This window comes from Hydra viridissima, unplaced genomic scaffold (genome assembly GCF_058129835.1).
Source record: "Hydra viridissima isolate aposymbiotic clone 2 unplaced genomic scaffold, HvirCarnegie_v1 scaffold_5, whole genome shotgun sequence".
Lineage (NCBI taxonomy): Eukaryota > Metazoa > Cnidaria > Hydrozoa > Anthoathecata > Hydridae > Hydra > Hydra viridissima.
The window spans coordinates 6,858,741-6,880,658 of record NW_028324304.1 but is presented as its reverse complement, the minus strand read 5'-3'; the positions used below and the strand labels follow the sequence as shown (position 1 = coordinate 6,880,658).

Here is a 21,918-nt window from a genome sequence, read left to right as displayed (position 1 = left end):
AAAGAGGAAGTTAAGTGATAGAAAAATGGAATATGGATAGGAATGGAAAATGGATAGCAATAGTAGATGATTGGAAATTATAAGTAAATAGGAATGAAAAATGCTTTAAAGTAAATCTTTTAGTTCAACTTATTAAAAGTTAAAGAATGATAAAAATCATAGAGGAGTAAAACTGTACCTGAATAAAATAGCATTACACACTATTTTATGTTGGTACAGTTTTTGATTAACAAATCTAGTAATATTAGTTATGTCAATATGTATTTTTAAATCATTAACAAATGTCACAGCAATTATTTTCTGTTGTGTGAATGTACTATGTAACAAAATACTCTAAAATGCTATCAAGAATAGACTACTTTATTGAAATTCTTATAATGGAAATTTTCAAAAATGATAAAGTAAAGTTTGTTTAAAAATATATTAACTTAACAAAAAATTTTAAATTAAGAAAAAGATTTCAAACCAATTTGGTGGTATATCAAAATTGCTTTAATTTCTGATTCAGTCATAAGAAAGTTCTTGTAACTTTCTGATATAATATCCTATATATGATATATAATTTCTGATATAATTGCCTGTTACTTGGTTTTTTTGTTTTTTTTTTAAATAGCATATCAAATTTATTTTTTTATATAAAACAAAGCTTAGAAAATATTAACTACTTACAAATGCTGTTTTTCTTTGGGCTTTTCTTTTTCTTTTTTCTTTTTTTCATGTTTACTAGTAACTTGACCTTCAACATTTTCCTGAGCTAACTCATCCATCATTGCAGCACGTTTACTACTTGACAATGATGTAATTGAACCAAGTTTTCTTTTTAAGCTACTAGTAAGACTAAATTTTGAATTCTTACGAGCACCACCAGATCTCAGAGATTCTAACTCCCAATCTTCAAGTATTCTCATTTTTTCTTCAACTGGATGAAATGATTCAAATGTGGTTTCCCTTGGCTGCTCTTCAACATACATCAGCTCAAGTGACAAAGTTGACTATAAATACAAAAGCAAACTATGTAGTTTTTAAAAATAAAATACTTCTGTTAAAATCTTTTAAACCTAAAACAACTCACAGTTATAATAGTGTTATTTAAATCAACAAGATTATCTGTAATATCAAGCCATGGTTCTTCAAGCAATTTCTTTAAATACATTTGAAATGTTGCTATCACCCTAACAAATAGTTTTAAAAAGATAAAACTTTATAAATTTCAAGGTTTAAAAAAAGAGATCTAATACTTCCACATCTACAAAATAAAAAATAACACTTAAAAACTTATTTAATAAAATTGAGAAATTTTTATTTTATATATATATATATATATATATATATATATATATATATATATATATATATATATATATATATATATATATATATATATATATATATATATATATATATATATATATATATATATATATATATATAATATTGAGTTTTTATTTTAATATGCTTGTTATTTTAATATGCTTGTTATTTTAAGTTGTTGTTTCTTCCTTTTTTATCTTATCTAATAATTTTATAAGATAACAAGTTAATTCAAAAAATGAAACACCATTCATAATTTTAACATTAATGGTGTGCTAAAATACAACAGAAGAATAGTTGATAAAACATATTTATATACTCTAACAAGAAACAAGAAACGAGCTTTTTTAAGGTTGTTTCTTTAACATTGTAAAAACAAAAAATACCTAAACAAAGTAAAAACTTTTTTGCTTACTTGCTGGGAAAAAGTTTGTTGTAGTTGAGAACTTGTATTTCAATAAAGTCACTAGGTTTAAGTGCCCCAGTGACTGGCCAATCAAACTCCTAAAAACATAACTGCATTTGAAAGAAATATTTGTTTAAAGACATGTAATATCTTCTTGAATATTAAATCTGCATTTTCTTTAAGTTTGTTATATTTGTGAGTGGATGGTTAGTATAGATCTTCAAACAAAACTATTAAATATTTTTTAACTTAATATAAAAAATTGAACCTCTTCCCATTCAGCATCAGTGCAAAATTCGTATACATCAGTTGTGTAAGATTTTCCTTAAAGAAAAACAAAAAAAGATATTCGTTGGAGTTACAAAAAAGCAGTATAGTAAGATGTATTACTGAGAGAAGCTTTTATGATTAAAGAATATTTTATTTAGCAAACTTGTAATTTAAGTAAAGTAAGCATAACACAATGTTGGTTAAGAAGTAAAGTACCTCGCACACAATTTGGTTAAAAGTAGAAAAACAATAAGCTTTTTTTATGTAGCTAAATGTAGATGTTTAACTTATTTATAAAAAATGCCATAAGCTACAGTTGCAGTTGCTAATTTTTCACAAAGTTGTTTTTAGATTGTGGCAAATTTGATTTCGTTTTCATATTCAGTTTCCCGGAACGGGAACTTTTGTATATTTTGAAAAAAGGTATGCAGAATTTCCAAATGCATGTCAGTATGTTAGTGAAATGTTTTCTATTTCTTGAAAAAAAAAATATTTTTAAAGAAAAGCTAAAGAAAATCCTTTACTTTATTTTTTATTTTTTCATTTATTTATTAAATTTTCGAATATTTTCTTTCAAATACATCTAATAGTTGTAATATATATTTACTTTTTTAATCACTATGACAACTGAGATGCCCCCTCTCCCCCAATTAAATGCAAATAATACTGTACAAGTGCCTTAATTTGCACAACCGTTGGTAATTTTGCACAACGATGTGATAAGATATTCTACTCTAGCAACCAAAAAAATTGAGTTACAAATGTAAATCACTTTAGAACCTGACGGTATGTTCTAGTGTCAACACAAAACTCGTATAAAATAGTTTTATAAACGCGATTTCTGGCAACATCATATCATGAACAACATCATATTATTAACAATTATCTCCATAGTTCTGGGTAGAAAAGAAACAGAATAGAGCGTCTTTCCTGGGCCCAATTTAATCTAGTCCTTTTTACAAAGATACCCAGAGCTAAGAAATTAATATGTGCCAAGCAAATTAATATGTGCCTAAAAAATAAATATGAGCCAAACAAAAAAATCATGAGTAAATGTTTATAAAGAAATTTTTTTGCTCACGTTTGCACAGATACAAAGGAACTTTTTTATGTGTTTTGTATTTTTAATAAGGTTTTGATTAAACTCGCCTTAGAACTATTAGTTCTTTAAAAATTAAGAAAAAAAAGAGGTTACTTTGCACCAATCCCATACACGTATCATTAATCTATTCTAATTTTATTAATGTTGTGCAAAGTAACCCAGACCCCTGGTTAAATTTGCACATCTTTAAAACAATCTAGAAAAATTGCTTTTTAATTTGTAAAAAAAAACTTATACAATTAAAAATAGATTTTAGATATTCTAAATTTGTTGGTTTACATCAATATAATTGAAATTTAAAGTAGGTTTTTTACAGATGAAAATTTACGAAGTCAAAATTTTGTATTAAGCGAGACACTTTTACGGTACTTGGGCAACTGATAACTTAAGACAGCCAATTATGGTTTTACACCAATTTGATGACATATTGGCAATTATGGTTTTACACCAATTTGATGACATATTGGTAATGAATTGAGGTGTTTGAGTAGTAGAGGGAGTAGGCCTCATAAAATGTAATTGGGAAAATTTGAGCGTTAGGTCACTCTCGCTCTCAACGCCTAAATTTTGATACAACTAGTTTAGTAATCAGCAAAATAAAATCTAGCCGCCCATCAAATGTCAATGATTGGTTAAACGCTGTAATTGGAGAAGTCAAATAATTTCGAAGATTTCTGTATTAAATAACTCCAAAGATTTCACCAATTTTCACCGTGGTAAAGAATCGAGCAATTTTCTGAAAAAGTTGGTCAATTCTTTACCACGGTGATTACGACCATTTTGAGAAATGAAATCCAAAAAAGTATGGAACATTTATTCTTCTCATGCGTTGATTTTTAAATTTTAAACTTAGCACAAAACTCTCACCAAGTCACTGTTAAGCTTACCATATTTTTGTTAACTCTAATATGCATTTTAATGAAAGCATTGAAAAAAACTTGATAAATAAATGAAAAGAAAATAGAATTTCTAACAAGACCCCTAAAAGATTTTTAACTGAATTTATGTAGCTTCCAAGCTATCAATAACACTCGAATGGAGTTAGAGGAAAGAATGATAGACTTAAATAAAAAGTGTAAGTAGTTAAATAAAAGTCTACATTTTTGTCATTTTTTTCTTTAAAGAGAGGTTTTAAATACATTTTCTAGACGTCTAATTGCTACCCCTCCTTTATAGAAAATTAATTCTTATTGAATGAATATATATATATATATATATTGAAAAGCATTTGAATTATGTGACAATACGTAAAAAATCCAAATATTGTGTATGCTTTAGTACTCAAAGTTTTACATGTTGATTAAATTAAGTATTTCCTATTTAATACTCTTATTGTCATATACTTATGCGATACTCACTCAGTATTTCAAACGATACCCGCCGATCATTTCGGATCATAGATCGACATGTTTCTAGCAAATTATCAAATTGAATTTGAACCAAACTTGAACTGGTTGAATCAATGCCTAAATGTGCTTACAAACGCTAGAAAGCCAGAGAATACGCTTTAAATTTTGAATTTTTTTTAAGCTTTAACCTTAGACCGATCAATGTCATTCTAATTTATAACAAGTAAAATTCGTCTTTATGACAAATAAAATAATATCAAGTGGATGAAAAATAATTATTAAACTTCCAGCAAAGAACATATAACATAGAAGCGGTTGAAAAAAAAAGATTTTTTACGGAATCTCACCTCGGAATGTTGCTTTTGCAATTCTGTCGTGACGCCCGTTTAAACCATGAGCCCACTTTAAAAAGATCGCAAACGTGGACATTTTCCACCGATTATCTTCATTTAGTTAAAAGTAAACTTCGTTAAACAAAACCAAGAAAAGTTGCTGCTTATTTAATAGTGCCTAATAATTCAAAATGCTGAAGGTCACAGTTTCAATAACCAATTTAGCGGCTTCTTTTATTCAGTTTTTTTCGTCAATTTTGTAAGTCGAATATTTGTCAACTAGAGAAACGTGATGTGCATTAACATGTCTTAAGGAACTAGATAATTCTAGAAAGTGAGCATTTGAAAAGTTCTATTTGTTTTTTCATTTCAATTTATTTTGTAGTGTTTGGAATGAATGGTGTTTGAAAAAGAACACGGTAAGACGATTCAAACATTTGAATAATACATTTAAAACTCGATTTGCAATCAATTCACATTTTCGCTGTTAAAAAAAAATTGTCAATTCGCAAAATTTTTCTTGAACATCTCAGAAATCTATCAAAAATTAGACGTTTCTTCCTGTTTAGTTTGACAGTTATCAAAATATGATTATGAAATTTAAAGTTTCAAGTTTTAGGAATATCAAAAATTTCAACGTTTTCTTAAATGTAAAATGTGTTGTAAGTTGATTAGTTTAAATCTTTTGCTGCGGAATAGGAGGTGAATAACTTACCCCAGAATCAATAACATTTCAATATAGATTTATTTCGTTAACATAGTTTAACATTTTTGCTAACATACAATAAATACAAATATTTTTGTACAACCATCAATTTATAATTTAAGTCATCTATATAATTCTGCAAATAATTTTTACGAATGAGTTTCTCACATCAAATCATAGGATACAGATTAAAGCAAGCATGTACTCGTTCATTCTTACGTTTGTTCATGCTTATGTTTGTTCCTGCTTGCGCAAGTTGAATTAATATTCTGTTTTTGTTTAAGAAATCGGTGCCCCTATTGGTGGCAATTTTTGTTTTTTCCTATAAGCTTAAGGTTGAACTTCTTTGCTTGGTGACCTACATTTCCTGATAAAGATCCATTTCAAGGATAGTTTTCCGTTTTGTTTCATTCATACGCCACACTTTCTTGAATAATTAGGAGCATTGCTGAACTTTGATGTAATCTTTACAAACTTTTTTATCTTTTATAGACGCCTTTTTATTTTTCAATGGAATTTTTTACTCTGCATGTTAATTTTTCAGCTTATTAACGTGGATTTTCTAAACTTGACTAAACATGATTTCTGAAACAAAATGATTTGCTGCCAATCATTATTAGCTTCTATTAGAATTTGTTTAATCAATCAGTGAGCTTAATTTTAGATACAATATGACTTTTGGCCAATAGGAATGATCCATTGATCTCTTTAAGAACTGGATAATGCGTTTTAAACAATTTTACTGAAAATTTAAAGCCAAACGATGCCGTTTTGGAAAGAACCAGAATTTTTATTTTACTTAATCTTAAGCTTAGTTTTGGCTTATTTCCGTAAATGTAAAAACAACCGACAGAATTTTAATAATACAGTGTCAGATTTCAGCTGAGAATTAAATGCAAAATATAAGTGGATCAAAAAAAGATCGACAAGGTGCAGAGTGTTCTGCTTATGGATGCAAAAAAAAAACTATATGCATGTAAATGTTTTGTAAAATTTTTATAATATTATTTGATTGCTATGTAATAGCTGGTCTTAAAAATGAAAATGGTAAAGAAATGCACTCAAAAAAGAAGAAAAACTGCCTTCATTGGATTTTTTGTTGCAATAAAAAGCACAAAACATATAAATGCACACATAACACAATTTCAACAGATTCGTTAATTTTCAACCAACATTTACCAGGATAAAACTTAACAAAACTGAAATACAAAAGTAAACATAAATAATAAAAAATTTACTGTTTTTGATTCTTCTTTTTTTTTAAAGTAAAATAAACCATATTTATTTGCATATGAGTAGCATGTTTGAAGTAGTGAAGGGTGTTATAGAAATTTTAATACCTTCGATAATGCCTTTAATACCTTTTTTATATCCTTTCTACAAGATTATAATTGAGGGTAGTTGTAGTAATCATAAAAACAAAGAAACAACTGATATAGTTTAGATTAGAAGATGCCAACATTAAAAACACTATGACTATTGCCACTGTTGAAAGAAACCATAACCCCTTAGTAAATCAAACACCACCAATTATTGAATACCAATAAATGTAACAAATCTATAGAAAGTTGCTAAACATTTATTCAAAGGGACTATATCTTTATTGTGCAATTTTTCTGTATGACATGCTTTTGAATTTTAATTCTTTATGTCATCAACTTTACATATATATTTTTTTAACAATATATGTTGAATATATTTCTTGGTTACATATATCGACACCTGAGAATCATAAGGCTATCACTTCGCCGTTGCTTTGTGCTACATCCACGGTCGTTTACTTAAAGCGAAACAGCGCTGTTATTATGCGCATGCTCTAGAAATAGAAATCGAAAGCGATGTAAACAAAAAAATTTATGATTTATCAATAGTTGCAATCCTGAAATTTTCTCAAATAATTTTACAAATGGTAATAATAAGCAAAGTATACACGTCTTTTAAAAAAACCTTGAAACTTAATTGCGCGCGAATGTTAAGAACTGAAAAAGCAGCTGTCGGTAAAGGTAAAATTGAGAACTTTAATGTGAAAATGAAATAAAATCTGATCGTAGAATTTCCGGATTTTTTTTTTTAATACTGAAATTTAGTCTATAAACAACACAACAAAGCATATTTTACTCAGCATTCAATTTTTTACTTTACGTTGATGGCTAACAAGTGATGTTAATATTCCACTGCTTTTGGCTGGTTCTAAACTATGTACAAGCGCTACAACTCAAGGAGCTAGTGTTGTTTATATATTCGAATTCTCTAAATAGTTGCTGAAACCTGGTACGGAAATGAAAATGTGGTTGAAAACTCTCCTTTCACCTTTTACAAAGAAGAGAATGGAAAGTTTGAAATAGTTCTAGTACCTTGGGGTTATGTAAAAGATCTACCAATTCATATTCTCAGACATCTTGATCCACTAGAGAGGTCTAAAGTTACCTAAGAAAAAATTAAAATCAAAATTTCTTTAATGTAAGAGTATAGCATACGTCAATTTGCAAATGACATATGCTATACTCTTACATTAAAGCAATTTTTAACACTTATAGCGTAGCTTAAGCTACGCTACAAGTGTTAAAAATTGCTTTAATGTAACTGCATAGAAGCAAAAATTTAATGTAACTGCATAGAAGCAAAAATTCAAAGGGACTATATCTTTATTGTGCAATTTTTCTGTATGACATGCTTTTGAATGTTAATTCTTTATGTCATCAACTTTACATATATAATTTAAAAAAATATATATGTAAAGTTGATGACATAAAGAATTAACATTCAAAAGCATGTCATACAGAAAAATTGCACAATAAAGATATAGTCCCTTTGAATAAATGTTTAGCAACTTTCTATAGATTTGTTACATTTATTGGTATTCAGTTATAATGGTTTTCTACATCATAAGTTCATTCCTGAAAAAGATATATATATATATATATATATATATATATATATATATATATATATATATATATATATATATATATATATATATATATACTGGCCACTTTAAAGCTGAACATTAAAAACTAAAACTATCAATCGTTTGATTTTCAGCGTAATATTTGTTTAAATGTATGTACAATGAAAAAATTTTCAGCATAAATAAATAAAAAAGTAAACAATAATTTCTTCTTAACTAGTCATAGTTTGAGTCTAAACTTTTACAAAAAGTTTAACATGTTGATAAAGGGATTTGATTGGAATCACCATCATAGCATTTATAGATGCAAAATGGTGGTATTTTCAACGATGGTATTTAATTTTATTGTAAAATCTGCGCTGTCAATATCAGTTTCTCAAGAATAGCAAACTGTAAAAACCTTGTTAACAAAATAAAATCTTTCTAAAACATTCAAGACACATATGAGTTATCATCACAAAAAACATTTTCTAATGACTGACAATTTAAGTCATTTTGTTACTAAGAAAAATGTAAACATTATACTTTTTTCAAATTTATAATAATTATATCATTCAAATTTATAAAGTAAAAAAATTGGAAAATTTTGATATTTTTTAGGCTAGTACCACCTTAAAGCACTTTGTATGTTATATCTGGATTATTCCAGACCAATGTTTCCTCGTGGAAACTACTATTTAACTAATCTTAATTTAAAAGCAATTATAATGCTTCTATAGACAAAACAATGTAATACTCTGGAGCTTGAATCTACACTGAAGAAAGGTGAAGGACCATGTACACAACAGATTGAAGCTATATTGCAAAAACTGAAAGTTCAGTGACAAGCATACCATGGAAAAAGTTTTATTGGAAATCTTGTGCATAAAATGCTTCAGGTTCCCTTTCTTTTATAAATAAATTTATTCCAAGTCTGAAAAATTATCATTAATAACAATAATAACAAGTAATATAAAATCATGCAATATATTTTTTAATGAGACATTTTTTTTTTTTAGAAAAACTCTATGCTAAAGTTATCTAATTCTATCAAAGCTTGTTTATGATAAAAAAAACAGAAATATTAAATAAACTTAGTATGTTTTATTTGATTTTTTTCTTTTTCTTTCTGCTTTTAATGAGTTTCTCAAAGCGCTTCTTATTGTGTTTATTGTTATCGAGGTTGAAGAGTATGCTGAAACTACAACAATGCTTAGCAAGATAATTTTGATGGTTTATGATGATTTAACTTACAAAGCTGGGATCATAAGTACAAAATAATTCTTGTTGCTATCATTTTTTCTTAAGAAAAAAGTATTGCTGAATTGATGCATTTTTATCGTACAACTTGGCCTGAGGCTTTAGTGCTTCCGAAGTTACACATGTTGGAAGATCACGCTATTCCATTTTTGAAAAAATTCGGCGCTGCCTTTGGATTGTATGGCGAAAAAAGTAAAGAACCAATTTATCTTGAGTTCAACATTTTAAAGCGTATTTATCAATCTATCCCTTGCCCAACAATGCGGTTAAAAAGTATCCTAAAATTTCACCATCAGAAAACTAGTTCTAAAAGTAGGGTGCTAATTCCAGAATCACGAAAAAGAAAGAGAAAAAACGAAAATTGTCATGGCTAAAAATACTGTTGGCAACAGCATTTTACATTTACAAATAATATATAGTTCCTTTTTTCTTTTATTTGTCTCTCCTAAAGGAAAATAAAATGTAGTTACAATGGTCATTAAGGTAAAGAATAAATTTTTTTCTTAGCATTTGCTACAAACCAACAGGACAGTAGATTTCTTCCTGAGCCATTACCTTCTCTAACTGGATATGCAGTGTCAACTTTTTGCAATTTTTAAATTTGTACACAGATATTCTTTTTTTGTTTCTCGTCGACATTAATGACTTTCGATTCTAGGGAATGAATTGATGTGCTGACGTGTGGAACCTGTGGTATTGTTCAATAAAGTGTGTTTTTCATGCATTGTTGGTGTGGCATAGGTTTGCCCTGTGATAGGTTATGATGCGCTTTTCATTTATATTGAGTGTTCAAAGGTAAAATTGTTTGTAGACTCTTTTTTTTTTTTACTGCCAATATTGATATAATACAAGTAACTCTGTTTTTTTCTAGGATTTTCGGCCTCCGTTCTAGTTTTTTCTTTTGTGTACCATCAGTTATTGGTACCAGGCTAGAATCTTCATCACGGCTATAGCCTAAACTAAAACAAATTTAAAAAATCTTTAGTAATACAGCGGAGAAAATAGAATTAGCCTCACCATGTGCTGATCCAATATTTTGTAAATCTGTAAACAAGTTTGTGCGGTACAACTTTTGTATCTACACACATATAATTACTGTTACAAACAACAACTTTTTAGATTATAATATAGCATAATTAAATTGCGGAACATTTGATAAAACCATAAAATGTATAATACTTGATATTTGCGGTAACAAATAGAATTAGCCTCATCAATAATTATTTTCAGTTTACTTGTATATTTTGATCTGGTGATACGCATTTGTGAGTTAGTTTTTTATTATTATTTGTAAGTTAAACAAAGACTGTGAAATCAGTGCTCATAAAGTTTTTAACATTTGGTTTTTGATACCTTTATTTGAAATGGGACGTGGTAAGCGTTTAACGAATGAAGAATTAGCAGTAATCAAAGCATACAAAGATACAGGCTTATCTAATCGGGAAATTGCAAAGAAAATTAAAAGATCTCCAAAAGTGGTTAACAATTACTTCAAGATTGGCGTTAATTATGGAGCCTATAAGGGAAGTGGTGGCAAACGTAAAATTGATAATCGTACTAAACGAGTTATTGTACGTCGTGCTGCTGCTCAGCACATGACTGCATCTCAAATTCGTGCTGATTTACAATTACCTGTATCTGTTCAACGTGTGAGACAAATCTTACATTAAGATCCAAACACAGTTTGGAAAAAGCGTAAACCAAAACCAAAACTTACTGCTCGTCATAAAAAAGTTAGATTACAATTTGCGAAAGAACACATGTCTTGGCAAGAAGAGTGGCATCAAGTTCTCTTCAGTGATGAAAAAAAGTTCAATCTAGATGTTCCTGATGGCTATCAATATTACTGGCACGATCTTCGAAAAGAGAAAGAAACTCGGATGAGTCGTAACTTTGGGGGTGGAAATGTTATGGTTTGGAGGGCTTTTTCCTTTGCTGGAAAACTTCCACTGGCATGGATTTCAACAAAAATGAATTCACAGGACTACATTGACTTATTAGAAATAAGTTTACTTGAACATGGTGAGGAATTGATGGGTGAAACTTTCACTTTCCAACAAGATAATGCTACTATCCATAATTCAAAGCTTACAAAAGCTTGGTTTAGAGAAAAAAATATTCACGTAATGGAATGGCCCGCACGTAGTCCAGACCTTAACCCAATTGAAAATCTATGGGGAATACTTTCTAGAAAGGTTTATGAAAATGGTAAGCAATTTGAATGCACCTTGGAGCTGAAAACTCGTATCAGAGAAGCTTGGAATGAAATATCTATAGAAACTATCCAAAATCTTGTGACTAGTATGTCAAACCGCATATTTGAAGTAATTAAAAATTCAGGAAGCTATACTAAATACTAAATGAGCGAAAAAACAAAATATTTTCTTTATTTTTTGTATATAACGCTAATGAGGCTAATTCTATTTTCTCCACAAATTGAATATTTTTAATTTTTTTCCATTTGGAATTAATTAAACATACCAATTTATAAACTTTTTAGTTGTAGTAGAAGTAACAAGAAATAAAGTAGATTTCATAATTGTTTACCTGCAATTTTTGTTAAATTAGAACAAAAAATAAAGGTGAGGCTAATTCTATTTTCTCCGCTGTATTATTGAGAAGCAGTCCGCTTTTATAAAACAATTTATTTCTAATTGTTTGCAGATGTATGGTTTTTTCTCCAGTGATATTTTTACGAAGGTTTCTGGAATTCAGTTTTTTTTTTTTAATGAATAAATTTTGATTTCCAATTTTCATTTGGCAATCAAAAAAAAATTTTTTTTTTTCTAGGAAAATATAAAGAATTTATTTAAATAAACTACATAAAATATAAGAACTTGACAACTTTTTTAAATGAAGATTATCGCGTTTGCTTTGTTGTGTTAAATCAAAATAATAGAAAATACAACCAGTTTTATAAAAAGCGCCAAAAAAAAACGCCAAAAAAAAAAAAAAAAAAAAAAGAGTGAAACTTATTTCATTTGAAAAACTTCTTTTCAAGTGAAGTTTTATTTTTAGCAGTCGACGTAATTGACGATTTTTTATTCTTGATTTTTGTAGCTAGACGAAGAAATCACGTGACTGCAAAAACATTATGAGCGTTGTTAGTAGGCTCGTGGGTTTGTAATTTGTTTTTCACTGCTCAGGCTCGGCTTAGCTCGCGTCTTCTAGTTCTTGCTCCTAATACGCATTACTTCCAACTTTTTAAAATTATATTAAAATGGTGTAATACAGAAAATATTATTTGAATTACAACTTTTCTACAATAAAAAAAGTCGCATTTATTTTGATTTCTTTTTTAAATTATTATTAATTATATTCACCATGTTTTTATTACCATGCTACAACACGCAATAATATAAATCTGTTAACTAAAATAATATTCAAGGAGCATATAGCCTTCCGGATCTCTTTTTATTTTTTTTTTGGCTAGCCGTCGGAACTGGGGGGACAATTAATTTCAGCAAGTTAAAGTTCTCTTGATTTGATCAATCTTCAAACAAATTCCGTTTTTGAATAATCCAAAAGCACTTGCTCTTCGTGTTTGATATTCAGAGAAAAATTAAAAATTTTAAGTGCGTTTTAAATAATTTTTTATGCTGTCTCTCCAATACTTAAAAATCACCAGCAATCGTGTTTTTTTATTTAAATATTTTTAAAGTAATTCAATTTTATGATATTTATCTTTTCGTTAATTTTACCAGCATAAACCGTAAATAAATAGTAAAAAAGAAAACATTCTCTTCAATAAACATACCCGAAAATTTAAGAAATTAGTTAACGTACATAAATTTGTTAATTATTTAAATGGGTCAGGAAGCTTTTAATGTTTTGACATTTTGAGTTATTTTCATTCATCTTAAATAACACGAACTGCTCGCACATCGAGTTCTCATTGGACTGTTTTGACTTTTGAATCGACTTTGACTTTTTCTTTTTAAAATATCATTCGTTAAAATAGCCTTTTCGAGAACGTGCATTAAAGAATGTTTTTCAACAGCAAATATCATTTAGTTGAAGATATCTGCTGCAAAATTAGATGCATTTTTATTTGATGAAACCACTTTTAGTTAAATGAGAATCTTGAAGATAAAATGTTCACGCTTGCGATTTGTTTAAAGTGGGCTCGTGGTTTAAATGGACGCCACGACAGATTTGCGAAAGTAACGTTTCGAGGTGAGAGAAAATAAAAAATAATGTAAAATGATTTAAAACCTATAAATTAAAGAGAAATATTTTCAGTGGATTACTACTGCCAGTTTTAAACTAGCTCACCTGGCTACCGGGCTAAGCTTTGGCCTAGGGGTATTATGGATGTATTTAAACGTAAAATTTATGAAATCAAATTAAAGAAATCCAAGTTGAAATGAGTAGAACAGGATTTCTTCATGCAAATATATAAGCACATTTGTAACGAAATTACCACTTTTTATTGTTTTAAAAAATCAAAATAATGATAAAATTTAAACGGCAACCAGCATACAAAACTTTTTTCAAACGGCAACAACTGATGATTTACAAAAAAGCTTGTGTCTTCATTATTTTTAGAAATTAAAAGACGTACTTATGTTTAAAAACTAAAAGCAAAAGAAATTCATGCTTTTTTTAAATGTCATCTAAATCAAATTTGAAATAAAGAGAATCATTCTTAACACCCAAGAAAAATTACTAATAAACAAAGTTGGTTCTCTTTAGGCGAAACTAAAAATACTTATTGTACAGCTTGTTTGGCTTTTTATTGTACAGCTTGTTTAGCTTTTTCAAAAGCAAACGACAAAAGAAAATAAATACGTCTAGATTACTTGACATCTATCTTAAACATTTAAGATAGATGTCAAGTGGAGTTAAATTTTCTACAAGAGGCTTTGATAAATGGAAAAGTGCTTTTAAATTTGTATCTGGATACAGAAATCATCATGAACATCAAAAAAATGTATCCGTTTACTCCTGCCACTAAAAAAAACTTGATCTGCTTGATTTATTTTCTTTTTCCTTTTTTAACAATTTAGCTTAATTTTTGTAGTCTTTTTGAGGGGCTTATGAAGAAGACCCCGTTTATTTTTTTTCCTTTTTACTGATAAAACATAAGAAAATTGATATGTGCAAAAAAATTAAAATAAAATAATGATGCAGTTATAGGTAAAGGACCCTTTGAAAAATCCTAATGGGACACATTTTAATGACTCATGACTTTTAGCTAAAGAGAACATGAATTTATCCAAAACATCAATAATGCAAAAACCAATTTGTAACATTTCGATTTATAGTTTTTAAGAATAAGCTTTTCGAAATGTCTATAATTTAGCGAGGAAAGTTACATGTTTTGTCCGATTTTTTATAAAGTATCCACAAAATATTTAGCAGCTCGGAAAAACTAAGTTGTAAAATTTGTTCAAGACTTATTATCTTTTAAAAATAAACAAAAATATATTATTCTTCTTTGTATTCTTCCTTTTTTATAAGAATGTCTTTTCTTTATTTAAACGGCCAAAATCTTCTGGTTATTCTCCTTTAACTAATATTTCTTCTGTCTTCTGCCTAAATCCTTTCTTCTTTTTCTTTTTTATTCACTCATAAAACTTCTTGTTTATTCAAATATTTTTCAATCACAAAAATTCTCTCTTTTTAAAGTTCTTCTTCAAAACTTTCCTTAAAACTCTCTTTTAATTCTCTTCAAAACTCCGTCTTCTTCTTTCTATCAGATTCCCTCCTCTCTCCTCTGTAAAACTCCTTTTTTTTTTGAGCTTTTATAGTTTTTGGTTGTTTTCCGTTGCGATGTCTTTTCATCATTTATTTATATGGTAGGTTGAATCTTCGTGTTGATGTCTTTTGCCAGTCGTTTTTTTTTTTAACTTTTCATCTTTCCATTTTATCATTTACTTATGTGACAGGTTGATGAATCAACGTGTACACATCTTCTCCGGTCATTGTTTTTAACTTTTCTTCTTTTCGCTTTTATCATTTATTTATATAGCAGGTTGAATAAGTCTTCGTGTGCACGTCTTTTAATAGTTGTTATTTTTAGCTTAATCCTTTTCGCTTTATAATTTATTTATACAAATGGTTGACGATTCATCTTGTGTAGGTCTTTTCTGATTGTTGTTTTCTCAACTTAATTATTTTTAACTTAATTCTCCCAACTCCAAATGTTATAATTTGATGTTTTTATCAAATGAATTTTTATGAAAAATACTCTTGATAAAAATCTCTGTTTTCGTTATCTTCCGGAATTGCGGCAAATACGACGAAGGGTAATAGAAATGCCAATAGCTTATATATATATATATATATATATATATATATATATATATATATATATATATATATATATATATATATATATATATATATATCATTTATTAGCTGTTTTGCACTTTTACCATTTCAGAAAATATTGCCGGGGTGTTAAATAGTGTACTGGTACCTAGGCTAGGTTTTCGATATGCAACAGATTCCCCCTGCCCCTTTTCGATCATAAGGTTAAAAATAGCGGAGTAAATAATTTTTTTTTGAAATATTTTTAATAATGCTGTTGTACATCTCTTGCAAACTTTGAGCACTTTGCTTTTGTAGTTCAAATTAACAAAAAACTTAAAAAATTACTTGAACTTTGTATGTTAACTTTTTATTTTTGAACCGAGTTCGATTGAGCATCTGTAGTTTTACATTGAGTTAGTTCGGAAACCTTTTTTAAATAATTTTTAAGCAATATTACTAAAAGAAATATTTTTCGTTTAATATTTAAATGGCGACCCATTAACTCCCACGTTTGAGTTTCGAAATGGAAGTAAGTGGAAACTATTAGAATTGGATAATAATTTTTTTTTTTTAATTTAAGACAAAAATGTCTGTTGAAAGTATTTTTATTCCGCGTTTAGAACATTAGGGTTAAAGTCACTAAAGAAAATTTCCATGTCATTTAATATTCAATTATTATTGTATTGTTTTGAATTCAATAATTATTGTATTGTTTTCTGTTTCGTATTTAGCGTGAAGTAATATATCGCAATATTTACATTTGAACATTTATTACTATGTTCAACAAGTTATGGCACATGTTCAAGAGCCATTTGCCAAATAGATGTGAAGAACATCGATTATATCATCTGAGATATACTTCAACTGTGAATGAGAATCGTGTCATGAATTTGATGCGACTAAATTGAAATCAGAACATTCTTCATTATCTTTCATCCACTCTAACTTCGTTATATTTTCGATGTTCTAGACTTTTTCATTATTACTTCTTCTTTGTCATCTTCTTGCGGTTTGGAATGAACTTTCAAATCTCTCACAACATGAACCAATTCCCCTTCTCCGCCTAAATCTTATTTATCAGTTGCATTGCCGACTTCATCGGCAGGAAGAACGATTATTTCTAAATCCTTGTCTTCTAAGTTTTCTACACTTTCTAAAGTTTTCTCTTATAGCTAAAAGTTTCTCTTAAAAATTGAGTCATATTTTTTTAAAATTACTGCTAAATGCACACGTGTTTTTTGTTTAACACCTTTCTAATTAATGAAAATTATTTATTATAATTATATATTAAAATTATGATTTAAATTAACTTAGAATACAAAAAATGTCAAAATAAGCAATTTCGAAAAATTTGTAATTAGTTGTGACCAATATTCCAAAAATAGAACACACCTTTTTATTCGTAAATATATTTTTTACCATCTAGATGTCAAACCAAAATTTTTACATACTCATAATGGCGTCGTTCACACCTTTTGTTAAAAAACTATTTAATACTTATTTTCAAATTTACATAAATTTATTAAGATAAAACTCAAAATAATAAAAGTGTTTAAGCTTTCATATTCAAAAGACGACTTTTCAGAGAATTTTTTAAAACATGCCACAAATGCTGCGCATTTCCTCAAATAAATAGAACCTGCCACCCGTTGAAAGAACCTGCCACCCGTTGAAAAGTTTAGAACAAAATAAAATAAAATAAAAAAAATTAAATTCGATGTTCTAAAAATGGTTATTGAGTTAAAGTAATTCCAATTTTACCACCATGTTTCATAGTATGCTAAACGAATGCCAAAAGTATTGTCATACAAAAAGGTTTTGATTTGAAAACTGAGTAAAACTATTATGACCAATTCGAAAGCTCGAGATCTGCATACCACTAATACGCGCCTTACCCAAAGGGTATGCGTCGTCTGCACGACATCCATAAGACGTCCGTAAGACGTCCATAAGTCCATAAGACGTCCGTAAAACCTCCGTAAATTGTCGTGTGGACGATGCATGTAACTGCTTTTTTTATCGAGATTCGTGTAACTCTTATCTTTGCTCCTATCGTTAAGCACTAATCAGCATTTAGAAAGGAATAAAGCCCCATGATAAAAAAGATTATTGTTAAATTTGAATGTATAACTCAAATCGAAGGATTAATAATCAAGAAAGAAGAACAGAATGAAGTTAAATTGCTTAATTTTTTTAAGATTTCGCAAAAATGTCGATTGGAAATTTCTTACTAGTCTTTTACCAATTGATTTTGTTTTTCTTTAAGGAACATCTTTCATGACTGATATCTCAGAGTTTTGCACCAATGCTGAATGGGAGACGGTATGTAATTGCCTTACTTTTCTGACATAAACGCTCCGTTTCTCAGTCACTCTTATGATATGATTCGGAGTAAATATTTTTAAGGAATTTGACTGGAAAGTAATTGGGGCACTTCAAGCCAGCGATTTTATCGAGATTGAAGTCCTAAATTTCAACAGACTCTTTCCTTGCAGGTCAGAGGTTTTTTACAAATATAACGTAGTATGCTTATAGGTTTTGAAATAAAATTATCTTATAAAAGAAGAATGTTTGTAATAACCTGCCTACTATTTTTTACAGTTTTCTTTGAAACTGGTGATCGTGATAGTTATTATTATTTTTTTTTTAAGTTGAAATAACAAAAAAAAAAAAAAAAAGAGTTTATAGAAAAGTAAACGATTTATATAATTATATAAATTTATATAGTTTATCAAAAATTAAATTATAATAAAACGATAATGATTACCTCAATTATATCACGAATTCGCAAATGGATGAGAATTTAAAAATAAACTGATGTTTAATAATGTTTGATCTATCATTTCACACTTCAATAGTAAGCAAAACTATTTTTAAATTCAAGTTAAATTTGAAAATGTAGATATCCTATACACCCTATCACTTCCTAAAGATTTCCAAAGTATAAAATTTAATACTTTTTAATTCACTTTTTAAGATTCAACGAAATAAAGAATTAAATCTAGAAAATGAACAAAGCAAAACTTTATTCTCACGTTTCCACTTTGAAATATCACGTTTGAATTAAGCTTTATATTGTCTAACTTTGCTTAAAATATTGTAAATTAGTGAAAAAAAAATTTTCAATTTTCGAATAAGGCAAAAAATGTAAACCAAGAATCTAAGGGGTTTTAATCCTCACCCGCAAGGCTGAAATATTCAGAAGGGAGTGGAAGAGAAGAATGAGTGTTAGCAATATGGAGTAAAAATCAATTGCACTATAGTTACACACTTTTGATACGTTTAAATTGTTTATGATAAAATAAACACCATTAATGTTAAAAGATATATTACAGAGTGGTTGGAACATTCCAAATGTACCTGAAGAAGTTGCTTGAAAAACCATGGGTGGAAGTCACAGAAAACCTCGTGGATTTAAATCACACTGTATTAGCGGTACGTTGCTTTTGCTTTGAAAAATGATTTTGTTATCAGGAAAAAATTTCATTTGTACGAAAAATTTTATTTTCGCAGCGAATTAACGGCAATATAGACAAGTTTAATTTGTAAATGCTTTATGTTTTTGCCTTAATAGGCTACGGTCTCATTTGAGTTGATATACATCAATGAGCATCCAAGGAAAGCTACTTTTGAGTTCTTTCATCAACCTGAAGAACAAATAAACTCGCTTGAACATTCGGAGATAGAATCTCTGGAACCTGTCAGTGATCTTAAGAACTCAACGTTTGGGCGTATTAGTAGCTTAAAAAGAAATCGTTCAATAAAAGCTTCTTCAAGTTATAAGCAGACCACAAAGAAGGATGGCCCGATCGAAGAAAATGTTGGTGGTGAAATCAGCATTACAAATAGTAAGAAAGAAGAAAATGAAAGTCTAAAAGAAAAGAAACGTATGTAAGTGTGATATTCCGTTATTTAAATTTTAAAATTGTGAGATATTGTTTAAAAAACAGGGTATGTGAATGAAATGAAAGTTACAAAATGATAAAGTTATTTGGGATAATAAAAATGAAGTAAGTAAATAAAAACAATAATTACTTATAAGTTATTTCAGCACCACTAAATGCTCTTCAAAAATATGTAACGCATGATGAATAATTTTTTTTAGCAGAGTTCAAAAGGCACAATATTTTAACTTTACGCAAAAAAAAAAAAAAAAAAAAATCAAATAAGATTTCAATACAGATTTTTCTCTTTCATACATCATAATTTCATATATCATATATATATATATATATATATATATGATTTATACATATTTCATATAAATATATATGATTTCAAAAATCAAATAAGATTTTTCTCTTTCATATCATGATCTTTTTTTCTTTTTTTGAATTATGATCTTTTTTGATGACGTCATTTCTTCCATCATGGCAAGCCGTTTCACATTTTCAAAATCAACCATTTTGAGGCCCAGTTTTATCTTATCGCGAGATTTTTAACTCGCGAACCCTTCACGCAGACCATTCTTTTCAGAATAGCCCAAAACCCTTCGATCGCGCAACATTCAGGTTTGGCAGAGTAGTTTTGATGTTAAGTTAATGCGTTTCTCATCAAGGTTCGAAATAATGTGATATCACTAAATCAGATTAAAACAGGTTTTAATTATCCAAATGATGTTTGTTTTACAATCTATAAATGAACTGCGTGATTACGGTTGAACAACATTATTAGTTAAAACAAACATATCGTTTACCATTTAGTAACTATCATCCAAAGGTTCGAATCGAAATAACGCAAGAACGAAAAGTTACAGATGTGAAAGTCAGCATAAAAGTAATAGAAGCAAAGCAACTCTCAGGTACCCAGTTAAATCCTGTGTGCGATGTTATTTGTTTTGGTAAAACGAAGTCCACTAAAATGAAAGAACAAACAAACAACCCTTACTGGGATGAGGTAATAAATGGTTAATTGAAAGTTTTAAGTTCTTGTAAAAGTATTTATTGAAGAATGATAATTTTAAACTTAAGAACTTTATAAAGAAGATTTTAAAGAGAAATCAAGTTTTTATTCAAATATTCTTTGGGCTATTGGATTTCATAAAAGCTGTAAATATTTAGTGAAGCTGTTTCTAGTTTTTTTAATTTGAATCTTTAGAACTTTTACTTCGATACGGTGAATCATATTGATCTTGCCTTTGATGAAATTTTGCAATTCATTGTAAGTATACGCAAATTGATGTTTTTAACTTCGGATGCATGAAACAGCCGTAAAATGTCGTGGCCTTATTAAGTTAAACAGTTGCTTAAAAAATGGGTTCATAAAAATGGGCTTTTTTCTTTTGAATATTTTTTTATTAAGAAACTCTTTTTTTAGCTTTGAGTATAATTACATTTTCATTAATCTAATAAACTCAAAAAATGTTTTTTGTAAGAATTATGGTCTTTTTGTAAGAATTATGGTCGGTCGTAACACATTCCGAAGCAACTTAAAATATGAAAATTATAAATTTTCACAAAATAAGAAATTTAAAACAAGTCAAAATTGTTTTTGTTTTTTGTTTTTTGATTTTTGATTTTATAACTTGTGTATTTTAAGTAACTTATTGCACCTACAAGCTTCGAAATGTGTTAGCTTCAAAAGCCTACAAGCTTCGAAATGTGTTAGCTTCAAAATGTGTTACGACCGTAAACTGTTCTATAATAATGGCCTCTAGTCAGGGTAAGCCTTATGGAGTAAAAACTAAGAGTTTGTGTATTGTTTCATTTCCATATCTTTATCGAATGATTACGACATAATATCGTTATAAAAATTTTAACCGGTGTTGTAGCTTATTTAAATCTCGGTATATACCGGTAGTAAAAACTTAGCAACAACTCCGATTTCGGGGCGTTCCTCTGCGTGTAAATCCTCGTGCAGTGAAATTAAAAAAAAAAATATTAAAACGAAAAATTTTTTATTACGATACCAAATATTGAACAGTTTAAATATGTAACAACTAAAACTGGACTAAATTTGTTGCCGATAAAACTAAGGAGTAACTGGAATAAAAGCATAATGACGAAAGTGATGCTTTTGCTCATTATGCTTATTGTTA

At 28.3% G+C, this 21,918-nt stretch overlaps 2 protein-coding genes and 1 pseudogene across 9 annotated transcripts in view; 1 reads left to right on the top strand and 2 right to left on the bottom strand.

The window, feature by feature from the left end:
* LOC145189562 (otoferlin-like) overlaps positions 1 to 5,129 on the bottom strand; it is a 44,094-nt gene extending 38,965 nt beyond the window's left edge. For 2 of the 3 annotated variants that reach the window (XM_090089229.1, XM_090089228.1), the window contains exons 1-5: positions 4,786 to 5,129; positions 1,986 to 2,041; positions 1,727 to 1,815; positions 1,073 to 1,172; positions 670 to 992 (exon numbers count right to left, since the gene is read on the bottom strand). In XM_090089229.1, coding sequence (XP_089945355.1) covers positions 670 to 992; positions 1,073 to 1,172; positions 1,727 to 1,815; positions 1,986 to 2,041; positions 4,786 to 4,867 — 650 coding nt within the window. In that variant the 5' untranslated portion in view covers positions 4,868 to 5,129. Of the gene's footprint in view, positions 1 to 669; positions 993 to 1,072; positions 1,173 to 1,726; positions 1,816 to 1,985; positions 2,042 to 2,203; positions 2,345 to 4,785 lie in introns of those variants that run through there. The other variant, XM_090089230.1, reaches the window with a different exon arrangement.
* LOC149888288 (uncharacterized) overlaps positions 1 to 21,918 on the bottom strand; it is a 324,912-nt pseudogene that overhangs the window by 258,932 nt on the left and 44,062 nt on the right.
* LOC145188578 (otoferlin-like) overlaps positions 12,116 to 21,918 on the top strand; it is a 49,887-nt gene continuing 40,084 nt past the window's right edge. For 3 of the 6 annotated variants that reach the window (XM_090089237.1, XM_090089236.1, XM_090089234.1), the window contains exon 1: positions 21,777 to 21,918. This exon is cut by the window's right edge. Coding sequence is in view for 2 of the 6 variants with exons in the window: in XM_090089232.1 (XP_089945358.1) it covers positions 13,718 to 13,799; positions 18,148 to 18,203; positions 18,288 to 18,376; positions 19,217 to 19,316; positions 19,456 to 19,772; positions 20,585 to 20,777; positions 20,979 to 21,041 (900 nt within the window). In the remaining 4 variants the exon portion in view is untranslated. Of the gene's footprint in view, positions 12,206 to 12,683; positions 13,800 to 18,147; positions 18,204 to 18,287; positions 18,377 to 19,205; positions 19,317 to 19,455; positions 19,773 to 20,584; positions 20,778 to 20,978; positions 21,042 to 21,754 lie in introns of those variants that run through there. The other 3 variants (XM_090089232.1, XM_090089233.1, XM_090089235.1) reach the window with 3 other exon arrangements.